Source organism: Eublepharis macularius, chromosome 15 (genome assembly GCF_028583425.1).
Source record: "Eublepharis macularius isolate TG4126 chromosome 15, MPM_Emac_v1.0, whole genome shotgun sequence".
In the NCBI taxonomy this organism is placed as follows: domain Eukaryota; kingdom Metazoa; phylum Chordata; class Lepidosauria; order Squamata; family Eublepharidae; genus Eublepharis; species Eublepharis macularius.
Window position 1 is genome coordinate 50,333,972 of NC_072804.1, and position 14,151 is coordinate 50,348,122.

Below are 14,151 nucleotides of genomic sequence, written 5' to 3' on the forward strand. Positions count from 1 at the left end.
CTTCCCGTATCCCACTGAGCCAGTTTCCAGGTGCTGCCCTGGAGCACCTCCCTTTGGCTTATAAATCCCTCCAGCTGAGCCCCTTTTTCCAACATCCGTCGTCTTGGTGGATTCCTCTCCGATCTCAGTCCACCTTGTTACTTTCTCTCTACTATGAAGGCGGTCCTCAGCACTTGCTTCCTTTGGGGCCTCTTTTCTCAAGGTAAGTTTAAAAAACAGACAGTCTGAACTCTTTATTGTTTCTGGAAAGGGAATAGCAACTTCAAGTTATTTACAGTGAAATTCTAAGCGGGGTTACTCCAGTTGAAGGCCCCGGAAATCAATGGGCTTAGGCGGGAGTAATTCTTCTTAGGATTACACTGTTTGTCACACTAAACAAGGCACAATTTTACCAATATCCCTTCAGTTCCTAAACTGCACAATATGGGTTTGTGGGAAATGACCTACAGTTTCCCAGAGTACGATTTGATTTTTTAAATTCTTTAATGTCAAATGAAAATGCCTATTAGTTCACAGGAAAGGATCTTAGATAGATGGCAGAACCCATTTTAAGGGGTGTGATAATAGAGGCCCTTCCTTATAAAGGAGTTTGTGCCATCTGAAAAACTAATGGATCAATTTTTGCCCCTGTCCTTTAGACATGGAGTAGGAAATCATCTGGAAGTACATCTGCGACTATGGGGAAGGATTTTATGTTACCCATGTTACCCATGCTCCTCAAAATAAGAAAGAATAGAAAGTGGGTGGGCAGAGAATTCTGACAGTATTGTGAGAACACAGTACCTACTGGAGGGTAGGACTTCAATATACAAAAGATGTGAAAGGGAAATCATGGATAACAAAGGAGAGAAAGCCAATTTCCCTGTTCCCTCAAGAATCTCACAGCCAGGCTACAAGTGACGAATGACACAGGTTGGACACTTGTCAGCTTCCCTTGAGTTTTGATGGGAAATGTAGGAAGCTTGGTGCAATGTTGGACAAGTGACAGTTGAAAAGTTCATTGGACAGCAGTCGGAGAGCGCAGCTGCAAGACCAGGATGCCTACCTTTCCCATCAAAACTTGAGGGAAGCTGACAAGTGTCCAACCTGTGCCATTTGTCACTTGTAGCCTGGCCCTCAGCTGCAAGGGCAATTTCACACACGATTGTGTCAGCATTCTGACCCTCATGGAAACCACCTTGAAGCAGCCCCCAAATACCTCTCCCCCCCTTGAAAATTCCAATTTCTGCACAGCAAAAATAATTGTACCAGTGTAGTCTCTTAACTGGAAACATTCGTATTCTTTGTCAAGCATAGTGTGATGTACACAGAGAGCCGTGTGGTTTCTCAGCCAACATCACCCCCTCTCTCCTGTCTGCAGGGGCACTGCTGGAATGCTACACCTGTGTGGGAGAAGAGTGCAAAACACCAAAAATTCAGAACTGCACAGATGACCAACATGCCTGCTATGTGGCAATATCTGAAGTAACATCAGGTAAGTGAGAAGAACTTCCCCAAGGGGCATGTTCATCATTTGGACCCTTCAGCATAAATGAGGCATTGCAGAATTTTGATCTCACTTCATGTTAATTCAATTTACGGCTTCCAATGCAGAGTTTTTGCACTTTTAGTGCCTAACCACAGGATATGCAGTTCTTGGGCCAAGTCCAACCCTGCCATAAGGACTGTCAGATGTGTTTGTGATTGCCCTACTTCCAGAGCTTGCCGGTGGCTGCACACTTACAGATCTGTAGTGCTGTTTGTCCCTTCCCTACGAACTTTTATGGGAGAGCTGTGCCAAGATAGCAAGATGCACTAACAAAAACAACACCTGGGACTAATCAAACTCATCAGTGAACATTGTTACAAAAATCTTCTTATATTTCAAAGTGTTCAGTGCAATAAATATCACTAATGACTCAAATTACAAAATTATCAGTTCATATACAGAAATACATTTCCATCAAATTCAGAGTTAAATTTACAGACGTTATACAAAGACCACATCCTTCCAATAAAGTCTCTTAAACGAGGTAGTTAAACTTTTGCTCTTCTCTTAAACACTGTTAACTCAAACACTGGAGACTTCCACATAGTTCACTGTTCCGTTGGTGTGCAAAAATAAAAGAGATGGTGTAGCTTTAATTGCCCTTTTTACAGGCAAAGAGCAGGAAATGAGTGACTAGAGTCCTAGCTTCCTAACTCAAAGCCATGAGTAAAAGGTGAGACATCTCAAGCAGACCAAAATTATTTCTTATTCTGTTCTTTTGAATAGGTGGACCCAAAGGATGGGAAAGGGACCCCTGTTGGAAGGATACGGTCTTTGTATAATGTCTGTAAATTTAACTCTGAATTTGATGGAAATGTATTTTTGTATATGAATTGATAATTTTGTAATTTGAGTAATTAATGATATCTATTGCGCTGAGCACTTTGAAATATAAGAAGATTTTTGTGACTTAAAGTTTACTGATGAGTTTGATTAGTCCCAGGTGTTGTTTTTGTTAATGATTCTACTGTCTCTTGGGAACGCCTCTCGGTTTAGTATACAAGATGGCAAGATGCGGAAAGGGCACAGCAGGGAGTACACCCCCTTGTTTCCCTGCCAGCCCTGCCAGCAGCCCCCAATGGTTGTGCCGCCACTCCTGAGAAGTCTGCAAGAGGCAAGCAAAGGCAGAGCTAATGGGCTACCTGGGCTGGTCTGATTGTTAACCTAGTATGGACTGATGGAGAGCTGCCGTGTGCTTGCACACCCTCATATGTACCCCTTGATTTCCCAGGATCAGTACATTCAAATTCAAATTCAAATTCAAATTTATTAATATTACAGTCAAATGACCAGCAAGAAAAAGCTCACATACACAAACCACAGTTCCTATCTACATAAAAAGAAAGGGAGAACAGATTTATTTAAAACTATTATCATACTCTGCAGATAATAAATCCTGAAAGATAAAACTATCTTCAATCACTCCTTTTGTTAAAAACCTCCACTTGTTTATGACCAAAAAACAATATTTTGCTACTGTTAAGGATACAGTCTTCTAAGTATCTTCCAACAAATATTTCAGTAGCACAGAATCATCAAATTTGTAATGATTATCCAAAGATTTAAACTTGGAAAGTAATGGATATATTAACTGCTGTCTCTCTTCGGAATACAACTTACAATGTAAGAGAATATGAGCAACGGTTTCAGCTTTCTTCTCTGGGCATATGCAACATCTTTGATGGATAGGCCTGAGAAGAAATCTTCCCTGTGACACATTAGAAGGGAAGGCATCAAAACGTGCTCTAGAATTACTTGCATCCCAGAAGTAAGTTGGGTCAGTACTTTAGCAGAGAAGAGCTTTAAAGCTGCCGGAACTAAACCTCCACCTTCACTTCTAAAGAATCTGAGGATAAAGATGGCGCTTCTCTCTGCTGTGTTGGTTATAGAGGTTATATGGGCTGACGGACTGCCATTATATGTATAGGCTACCCCCAAATATTTATAAGCTTTAACTTGTTCAATCTTCTGGCCATTGATTTTCAAATTGTATTTCTTATATGCTCTACTGAAGTGTATAATCTTCGTTTTTGAAAAATTTACATTGAGTAATTCATCCTCACATTGTTTTATAAAAGTCTTTAAAGCATGTTTTAACCCAATGCTAGTTTGTGAGATGAGAATGGCATCATCTGCATACATAAGTATTGGTACAGGTCTCCCTCCCGCAAGGTTAGGGGCATGAACATCTATCCCTTGTAGACACTGTATCAGTGAGTTTACATAAATATTAAATAGAAAGGGAGCCAGTAGACAGCCTTGTCTCACTCCTTTTTGTGAAGGGATGTCTCTAGTTAGCTTACCGTCACTGTTATATCGAATCTGCAACTGAGTATTCTCATGTAATTTAATTATCAGAAGTAGGAGCCTTTTATCTATGGTTGAACTTCCTAATTTTGCCCAGAGTCTGTCCCGTGACACAGTATCAAAGGCTGCCTTAAGGTCAATAAATGCGACAAAAAGGGATCTCATAGCTGATCTTGCATACTTTTGGATGAAATAGTCTAAAATCAAGTAGTGGTCCAAAGTTGAGCGCCCTTGCATGAACCCTGCTTGCTCCAAGGGACCGATCTAAGGGAGCTGCCGGAACCATTTTTTCTTTTTCTTCAATATTATCTGGGATAACAGTCTCAGAGCCAAGCTACAAGTGACGCCTTACACAGGTTGGACACTTGTCAGCTTACCTCAAGTTTTGATGGGAAATGTAGGCGCCCTGGTTTTACAGCTTGGCTCTCCATTACAGCTGCAAGACCAGGATGCCTACATTCCCCATCAAAACTTGAGGGAAGCTAACAAGTGTCCAACCTGTGTCAGGCGTCACTTGTAGCTTGGCTCGCATTCAAAATGGGGGACTGGCAGCCTGCCACCTGTCCAGTTTCCAACTTTCACTGGTGAAGAGAAGGATTCAATGAGGGCTCCCCTCCCAAGGCTGCAGCCCAGAAACAGGGATCCACTCCCCTCCACTCATGTGCTTGTGGTGCTAGGATTGCCCCCACCCAAGGACTGACATGCTCCAGGCACAGACAACCCACGCTGTTGGCACAGGACCCACTCTGCAGTTTTCTTCCCGCCCCCCCCCCAATTTTATTTTTGATTCTAAGATTTACAACACAATCCAAATCCCGCCTTTTACCTGTCAATACATTTTCTATTTCTGAAGCGCATTTACATCAACTATATGACTTTCAATGAATGAACACACATCTCTCCTATCTTGGGATGCACATTCCTCCAACTCTCAACCACCTGCTAAAAGTCAGCTATTCTAGGAAATTCCAAGATCTACAAAATTGGGACAGACAATTGCTTTCTTGGTCAGACAGGTTCCATCTGATCAAATCTTTTGTTCTTTCTAAAATATTGTTTCTATTCTGAGCTATTCTCATTGCCATACCCTCCAAAACACTGAAACAGTGGCAATTAATAATTTCCTGAAACAGTGGCAATTAATAAATTCCTGTGGCATCATAAAAAAACGAGAAATGGCTTCAATATGCTATGTCAACGCAAAGCACAGGGGGGATTAAATTATCCTGATATCGCCACTGACTATAAAACAATACGTCTTTCAAACACAGTACAAATATTACAAATCAGAGACCTATCTGACTGGATAAAGACTGTATATCCACTCTTTGCCCCCATAAGCATTCAAGAAGTGATATGGAACAGTCAGCACGCTGCAGTTTCTGACAGGCTTCCATGTGTGACCCCCCCTTGGCCCCCCCTCGGGCATCATTCCCACCCCCTGAAATCTTCGGGGATCTCTCTGACTTCTCACACTCCAGCAGAGTGGCAGGGGACAGAAAACCCTAGTCCCCTCCTCCTGAGTACACAAGCAACATTCTGGGAAAGGACAACACACCCCAGATCACAACTCCTCCCTCTTCTGCTAACTTCTTGTCAAAGAGCAAAGGTGACACAACATCATCATGCTCGGAAGACCTGCCCCAACCACTCCCAAATTAAGTGGAGTGAAACGGCATCCTGCCACTCAAGAGGTTGCTGAGAATCAGACAGAAGTTACTGTTCTCAACTGTTCCTCCTTACAGTTTGGCCCTGATCTCTTGCACTCCCAGCTGTTGCAGCTAAAAGACTTCTTTACCTAGAAGCTTCCCACACTTCTAGTTTGGTGCTAGGGTTGCCAGACCCCCTCAAGCTCCCAGCGGGAGCTCTCCTGCACACCCCAGCATCCCAAAACAGGCCTGATCCGTGCCAAAATGGGCCCAATCCACAGCCCTTTTTGTATGGATCAGGAGTCGGACCATTTTGGGATGCTGCAGAATGGAGGAGAGCTTCTGCTCTCTGTGGCGGCTCAAAATGGGCCCAATCTGGGCCAAAATAGGGCCATTTTGAGGCACTGTGGAGCGCAGCATCTCAAAATGGGCCTGATCCGCAACCACCTTTTGGGCCGCTGTGGAGTGCAGGAGTGTTCTGCCCTTCTGCACTCCACAGCGGCCCAAAACACGCTCTCGGATTGGGCCCATTTTGAGGCACTGTGCACGCCCCCCCCCCAGCACACACACACTCCGCAGGGACTCATGTTAGGGGCTGCTGTGGAGCTCAGGAATGCTCCTGCACTCCACAGCTGCCCAAAATGCACTAGTGGATCGGACCTGTTTTGAGGTGCTGCAGATTAGTTTATCCTGGAAGTCCCAGTCCTATGATTCTATGCATGGGCTCTCTAAATATTCTACTGTTCCTCATGTGGCCTTGTCACATGTGCGCTAAAGTTGAGGCTGATGGGAGAAAGCCCCAACTCTACTTGAGGTTAGTCTGTGACTTCAAAAAGAGTCCAGTAGCACCTTTAAGACTAACCAATTTTATTGTAGCATAAGCTTTCGAGAATCAAGTTCTCTTCGTCAGATGCATGATCCCAACATCTGACAAAGAGAACTTGATTCTCGAAAGCTTATGCTGCAATAAAATTGGTTAGTCTTAAAGGTGCTACTGGACTCTTTTTGATTTTGCTACTACAGACTAACACGGCTAACTCCTCTGGGTCTGTGACTTCAGTCACCTTCAAAACCATGTTTTTACCACAAATGTTGTCCAGGCGTCACTGATGCCATTCCCTGAGGCTGTGTCCTCAGAAAGCTCTCCAGGATGGCCAGCCATGGGGTGGTAGTACTTGATGTAACCATTGAATAAGATATTCCAGGGGCTGTGGCCGGGAGTTGAAACTAAGTTATGGAACTGTTCACCTCTGAATATATTTTCACAATTCAGAGATCAGTGCCCAATGCATCCAGCATCTTTATGCTTCCTTTTTTAAAAAGCAAAAACATTAAGCAACACAGTCCACATTCTCAAAATTCTGCCATAGAAAAGTAAATGAACAAAGATGATTATGTTGAAATGTTGCTAATCTAAGAAACTAGACAGGATATCTGCGATTCCATTTCGCAGGCAGCTCAATTGTGCCAAAGCAACGCATTATGATCAAGCAATGTAATGAAGTCAAGACCTGCTTGGACAAACAATTAAGCATTTCTATAGGAAAGGGTGGGAGTTATCGTTTGAATGTCAAGTGCTGCTACACTGACCGGTGCAATAACATGACTCTCTCTTGTAAGTAGCTGGATTTTTCTTCAAAATATTCTATATCTATGAAAAAACACTCCTTTACATAAAACAGTTGTCGTTCATTCTTACAGGGAAAGTGAAAGCCTCCCCTTGGGGACATTGTTTCTGTGGGACAGGAAAGTCCTTCACTCTTCACACTGCTTGAGGCAGTCTCCACTTACAACCTATAGTCCTGAAACAAAAATGTTGATTTTACTTCTGAAGTGACATGCTATTTATAACACTTAAGGGGAGCAAGTGGGACTCTTTCTTCCTCCAATTAATCTCATACCAACCCTGTGTGGAACTTTAGGCAGAGAGAGAGAGAGAGAGAGTTAGGCGAGAAGCGGTCCTCGTCCTTTTCGAGCCTGTGGGAACTTTTGGAACTCTGACACAGGGTGGTGGGAGCTGGCACAGAATGTCTTCAGCACGAGGCAGAGGAAGCGCAAGATCAGGAGAGAAGAGGGATAATGTAAGAAAAATAGGGACCTGAAAGCAGTGTATATAAAAACAGGCGAATATTTGTACATTAAAACTGCGTTTTAAAATAATATATAAAATAGTTCAAGAAAAGCATATAAACACATAATCAGCTTTTCTGTGCTAAATCTGAAGGCCTGCTGGGCAAGACCTTTGGCACCACCCACTCTCTATAAACACTGAGCAGGTGCCATGGTGCCCATGGGAACCTTTGTGGGGACCCTTTCACTAGATCCTCCGTGACTATGGTTGTTTCCACATGTCCTTACTGAGACGGCCTGCTAATGGAACTTGGGTGGGTTATCTCACTCATTACATACGTCATCGTTTCTCAGGCGCAAGCAGGTCGTCATGATCCTGGGTTCTGAGTGTTTTTTGCAAAACTTGTTTTGTTCGTTTTCATTTTTTTTTGCGGCTACAAACACACACAAGAAACGCATGTGGACGCTGCATATGGAAGGTGAGTTTTGAAAGTGGGTTGGGAAGACTCGATTTAAGGACAGAGAAAGCCCAGAAAGAAAGGAACATGTGGAAGCAACCTATGTGGGATCCCCCAGTTCCTACCCCAACAATATGACTTCCGCAGTACGTTAAAATTGTCAGCACTGTCCTGCTTCTGTCTAAACCTCTATTGGGTTTATTCTTTTTAATGTTTCTGTTCAATTTGATTCATAAATAAAATTTTATAAAAACAGAAGAAAATGTGAGATGGAAATGTGCACTGACTGGGTTGATTTGTGTAGTGCCAGAGACTGTGGAATCTCCCCCCAATGGGATACATTGCCCCTGCTGCTTTGCCTTCGATTCCACCGAGTGCACAGAAGTGGAGAAACTCACCTGCACCGGTAATGAGACGAAATGTGTTCAGGGAGCTATAAAGATCTCTACAGGTGAGCAGTGCTGCTTTGTATGTTCCCAGAGTTGATCGGTGCATGTTTGTGTTTTTGCCTGAGAGACAGAATGGTTTGTATGTGCCATACCTTTTGCGTATGACAATATAAGTCAATTGGGTTGTGCTCCTCCTGCAGGGCTACTCCAGGCTGTGCATGTCCAGGGAACAAGTAAAGAAAAGGGAAGCAAACTTCTCACCCACAGATGCACCTGCCTTAGGCTGAATCAGACCAGTGGTTGATCAAGGCCAGGGTCCTCGACTCTGACCTGCAGCAGCTCTCAAGCATCCGTCAAAGCCATTAAAATCACTCATAATAACCGTGAACTTGAAGGAAAGTCGATCAATACATTCTGACTCGGTCCAGCAGAATATACTTGGAACCAGGGCTTTCTTTCTGGGAAAAGAGGTGGGGGAACTCAGCGGGTTGCCCTCAGAGAAAATGGCCACATGGCTGGTGGCCCCGCCCCCGGATCTCCAGACAGAGGGGAGTTGAGATTGTGCGGAGGGCAAACTAAACTCCCCTCTGTGTGGAGATCAGGGGGCGGGGCCACCAGCCATGTGACCATTTTAAGAGGTTCTGAAAAAAAGCCCTGCTTGGGACAATCTTGGACCTTCTGCCGGCAAAGAAAGCTCTCTGTCACTGACCCGTGACCTCACCTTCGATTAAACGGAAGACTAAATTCTCTGTTAGCAAAACGGAACTCCTCTGCCACTGTGTCCCATTAACCACCCAGAACACTCTTTCTTAGGGGGAGGTAGGATTGCCAATCTCCAGGTGGGGCCTGGAGAGCTGGAATTCTAACTGATCTCCAGACTCCAGAGATTAGTTGCTTTGGAGGATGGATTCTATGGCATTACACCTGTTGAGGGGCCACCTTTTCCCAAACCCTGACTTCTTCAGGCTCCACCCCCAAATCTCCAAAATTTACTTACCCAGAGTTGGTAACCACGAGGAATAACATGAAGTGAAGCTGCTGCAGGAAAGAGGAATCAGCAGAAATTACCAGGATAAACTGTATTGAACATTTTTTATTAAAAAAATTGATATAAATTTCTTATCTGTTCACGTTTGTGCAAGCTGATCATTTCACAGCATGACCAGAAAAGCATCCCGACTGAGCGCCATCTCCACATTCAGAGATCTGTACCTAGGGTTGCCACCTTCCTGGAGATTTGGGGGTGGAGCCAAGGGTATTATTATCCCCATGCATCTCACAGGATGATTATTATGGGGAGAAAAATACTTTATAGACTGCTCGGACTGGGTGATAAGTTGTCCTGAAGGCCGGTATATTAATCAAATCTTGTTTGTTGTTGCTGTTTGTTGGAGTTACTACATTGGCTTTGGGGAGGGAAGGAACCTCAGTAGGTATAATGCCATACAGTCTCCCCCTCCACCCACAGCCCTTTTCTCCAGGGGAACTAATCTGTGTGGATATCAGTCGTAATTCTGGGAGATCTCCAGCCACCACCGGGAGGTTGGCATCCCATCTGTACATATGGAGGTCCCCTTGGCATGGCAACTGCTCAATCGGCTGCTCCTTCTGCCTCTCCCTGCCACTTGCTTCCTTACGCTTTTTCCCCTCTGGGAGAGAAGGAGAGATTTGGCAAATGTGTAAGGAAGACCAAGACAAAGAATGCTTAAGGAGGGATACAGGGAACGGAATATCTTGAGAATTGCAGTCTTGCCTTGCCCATTGACTTGCTCTCTCCCACTGGACCAGAAGAATAGATTGGTTCTGTCCGTCAATCCAAAGAGGATTGAACAACACCAAAGACAGTCACATGAGGGGGTCTTGAGAGAGGTGGTTCTGCCAGGCAAGAGGCCTCTGCTCAGCACCTGCTGCTTCTGGACTCTTGATCTGCTATTAGGAAAGTTGTACGGAGAAGGAACTTTTACAGTAAAAACCCTGCATCAGTTTCCATCTGTTCTTTCTTTTGACATTGATGCTTGTTTTCTTGGCTGCAGCTCTTAAGGGTCAGATTCCAAATGCATGTGGACAGGCTGTGGTAGAACTGGGACTGGTTCCCTGCCTGATTTTTGCAAATTAACCATTTCTCAAGTTCCGACTGACCCTCTGCCTTCCCCTTGGCAGCATACCTCTTGGGGCTTTAGCATTGATGAAACTCATACAAAAAGGTAGGGAATTCACTAGGGGCCTGGATGTATACAACTGAACCAGGCAGGAGCACGAACAACACCCCCATTCTGCAGTCACTCCATTGGTTACCTATCAGTTACCGTGCTCAGTTCATGGTATTGCTTATCCCATACAAAGCTCTTCGGGGCCTTGGTCCAGCATACCTATGGGACCGCCTCCCTCCCTTGGCAACTTCACTCATCTGAACAGGGTTTCCTGCAGGTACCACCCTGCACATGGGCAAAACCAACAGCAGCCCGTACACGTGCTTTCTCTGTGGTGGCCCCTGCCCTGTGGAATGGCCTGCCTGAGGAGATCAAGAAAGGCCCCAGTCTCCTAGCTTTCGGCAAAAGATGCAAAACCAAATTATTCAAAAACATATTTGTATTGTAAGGAGGGCTCTCAGATTCTTCATTAATGAGTTAAGGACCATAGACTATGTAGCCTTATGTAATATCTGTTGCTTTAAATATGTGCTCCTTTGAGCTACCTGTGCTTCATTTTGTCTGTTAGCCTTGAACTGCTTATGTTGTTTCACCATTTCTTCAAGTCTGTATTTGAGTCTTACTAATGCTGTGTCTTTATAAACTTGTATTTATTTACCCTATGGCATTGTTTATGGAAATGTCCTTGAAATTGACTGTGCTTATCTCACACTTTGTAATCTGCCTTGAGTCTCAGTGAGAAAGGCAGGGTACAAGCAAGCAAGCAAACCATTAAGCCAGAGACACGTCTCCATCTGGAGGTAAATTTTTGACTCTGGGGCCTGCTAGAAACATAATTCCTACTCTGTTCAATGCTACCTTTAAGACTCTTGGAAAAAGAGACTGATGTTCATGTTGTTTTTTCTGTCACAGATCTTGCAGAAGAGGGAGTGCCTATATCATTCCAAGGCTGTGCAACACCCAGCGCATGTAACGTTCCCCTTCCATCGCCAACTATCTCCTCTGATCACATGCACTGGACCATTGAGCAACTGCAGTGCATTAAAGGCTACGAAGACTTGACCTTGTAGATTGGAGAGTCCAAACCACTCCCTTCTTCAGCATCCACCTTTCTTTGGCAAGGAGGAGGAAGTTGGGAACCAAGGGATTCGCACATGGAAGGGCTGACGTTCAGGACTCCTGGGCTGCCTTCTCTGTAGCGGGTGTAGGTGCGGGGCACAAGTAGGGAGGGAGAGAAGACCTTGGGGTTTAGAGGCTAAAGCTAAGGACAAGCTTATGTGTAGAATAAATTTCCCCTGAATCACAATCAAAATTATCCAAATAAACTGGCATGTCAAATACAGCATGTCCCATGTGTGTGTTTCTAAGATGATTCATGTGTCAGGGTACAGAGGAGGGAGATGCAGATAGAAGAAATGGGCATTTGAGTATTATTGTACACCCAGTCTGGCTTCATGCAAATGGGAGATTAGTGACCAAGGCAACGAATTGAGCCATCCTCTGTGATGCTGCGGCAGAAGATCCCATACCAGCTCGAAGTAGACATCCAAGAGATTATTTGTGGGGACCAAGAAGACGGAATAAAATGGGATTCGAGGGAAATCAAGGACCACAGAATGCTTGGCTATATTTCTGTTTGGAGCACATTTCTATCCTGCCATTATTCCATGGATCGCAAGGCCATATGCATCACAGTCCACTCCTCCGTTTAATCCTTTTGGGGAGGGCTGAGGGGCAGGTGGGGTTTGGAGGGGAAAGGGAGGTAGGGAGGCAATGGGGTTTTGGGGAGGGCTGAGAGGCAGGTGGGGTGTGGAGGGGAAAGGGAGGTAGGGAGGCAATGGGGTTTTGGGGAGGGCTGAGAGGCAGGTGGGGTGTGGAGGGCAAAGGGAGGTAGGGAGGCAATGGGGTTTGGGGGAGGGCTGAGAGGCAGGTGGGGTGTGGAGGGGAAAGGGAGGTAGGGAGGCAATGGGGTTTTGGGGAGGGCTGAGAGGCAGGTGGGGTGTGGAGGGGAAAGGGAGGTAGGGAGGCAATGGGGTTTGGGGGAGGGCTGAGAGGCAGGTGGGGTGTGGAGGGGAAAGGCAGGGAGGGAGGCAATGGGAGTTTGGATCAGCTAGTGGTGTGTCGCGGCTCCAGGGGCCTTGGAGGGTGGTGGCGCTCTGCTCGCGCCACCTTTCCCCGGCCCGAGGAGAGTGGAGCACCGCTGCCCTGCGAGGCCCCTGGAGGCCGGCACACCGCTCTCCTCGGATCCAGGGCGAGACGCCGCCGGAGGAGCACCGCCGCCGTGCAAAGCCCCGGGTTTTGCAGAGCGACATGGCGTGGCTCCAGTGGGGGTCAGAGGGCGGCGGGCTTCTCTCCCGCTGCGGTTTCCCCGGGGCTTGCCGCCACGCCACCCTTGCCGCCTTTCCCGCGCCGCCGCTGGAAGGACGGCTGCCGTGCAAAGGGAGACCGCCGCGGGAAGGAGTGCCGCCACCGTGTAAAGCCCTGGGTGTGTGCAGAGCAGCGCGCCCGGATCCAGCGAGGCTGATGTGGTAGCGAGCGCTTCGTCCTCGCCCCGTCCCTGCTGAAAGCCGCGCAGCTCGGCTCCGGCGGAGGTCAGAGGGCAGCGGGCTTCTCTCCCCCTGCCGCTGCTCCCCCGGGGCTTGCCGGCGCACCGCCCTTCCCACGCCGCTTCCGCCCTCCATCTGGGCTGCGAAGCTCATGGCATCAAGCGGCGCCCTCCGAAAGCAGCCTGCCCGGTGCGCTTCTATGCTGGTCCGCCCCGCACAGGCGCACCAGCACCAATGTGAGTCGTCTGGCAGACGCTAAGGGAATTATATAGTAGGATACCACACAATCTGCTTGAGTCTGCTTATGGTGCAGCTTCCAGTCTGGAGAAACAGTGGCTGGGATGGAGTCTGCCAAACATGGGCCGTTTCCACACGGCTTACCTTTTTCCGGAACACAGCGTCTTCCTGCGCGAAATCGCGCCAGGAAGACGCTGTTATCGCACGGTTTCATGCAAAAACACACTGTGTTCCGGCAAAAGGTAAGCCTTGTGGAAACGGCCATGCTTGCCAAATTTTCATGGAGTGCTACTGTCAACAAGCCCTTCCCATATCCCACTGAGCCAGTTTCCAGGTGCTGCCCTGGAGCTCCTCTCTGTGGCATATACATCTCTCCTGGTTAGTCCCTTGATTCAACTTCTGTTTTCTTGCTGGATTCCTCTTCGATCTCAGTCCTCTTTGCCTCTTCCTCTCTACTATGAAGACAGTTCTCAGCTCATGCTTCCTTTTAGGCCTCTTTTCTCCAGGTGAGTTTATAAAACAGACATCCCGGACTCTTTAATGTCTTGGGAAGAGAATAGCAACTTCAAGGTCTTTAGTCACCTTAAGCAAGGTTCAATTTTATCACGATTGCCTAAGTTCCACAACACCATCGCATAGGTTCACAGAAAACAACCTACAGTTTCCTGGGATACAACTGGCTTTCTTTTTTAAATTAATTAATGCCAGGTGTAACATACCTATTTATTCACTTCAACAGATCATAGTTACATGGCATAATACATAATAGTAAGTGTTTTATTGTAATGAGCGTTGCAATAAATTTCCTTTGTTAAGT

At 46.2% G+C, this 14,151-nt stretch overlaps 1 protein-coding gene across 1 annotated transcript; it reads left to right on the top strand.

Moving 5' to 3' along the window:
* The first annotated feature begins 125 nt into the window (after window positions 1-125).
* On the top strand, window positions 126-11,857 carry LOC129343745 (phospholipase A2 inhibitor NAI-like). Its single transcript, XM_055000127.1, has 5 exons — window positions 126-202; window positions 1,361-1,474; window positions 6,938-7,099; window positions 8,317-8,463; window positions 11,464-11,857. The coding sequence occupies exons 1-5, from the start codon at window positions 154-156 to the stop codon at window positions 11,619-11,621; spliced, it is 630 nt and encodes a 209-aa protein (XP_054856102.1). The 5' UTR covers window positions 126-153; the 3' UTR covers window positions 11,622-11,857.
* Window positions 11,858-14,151: the final 2,294 nt, after the last annotated feature.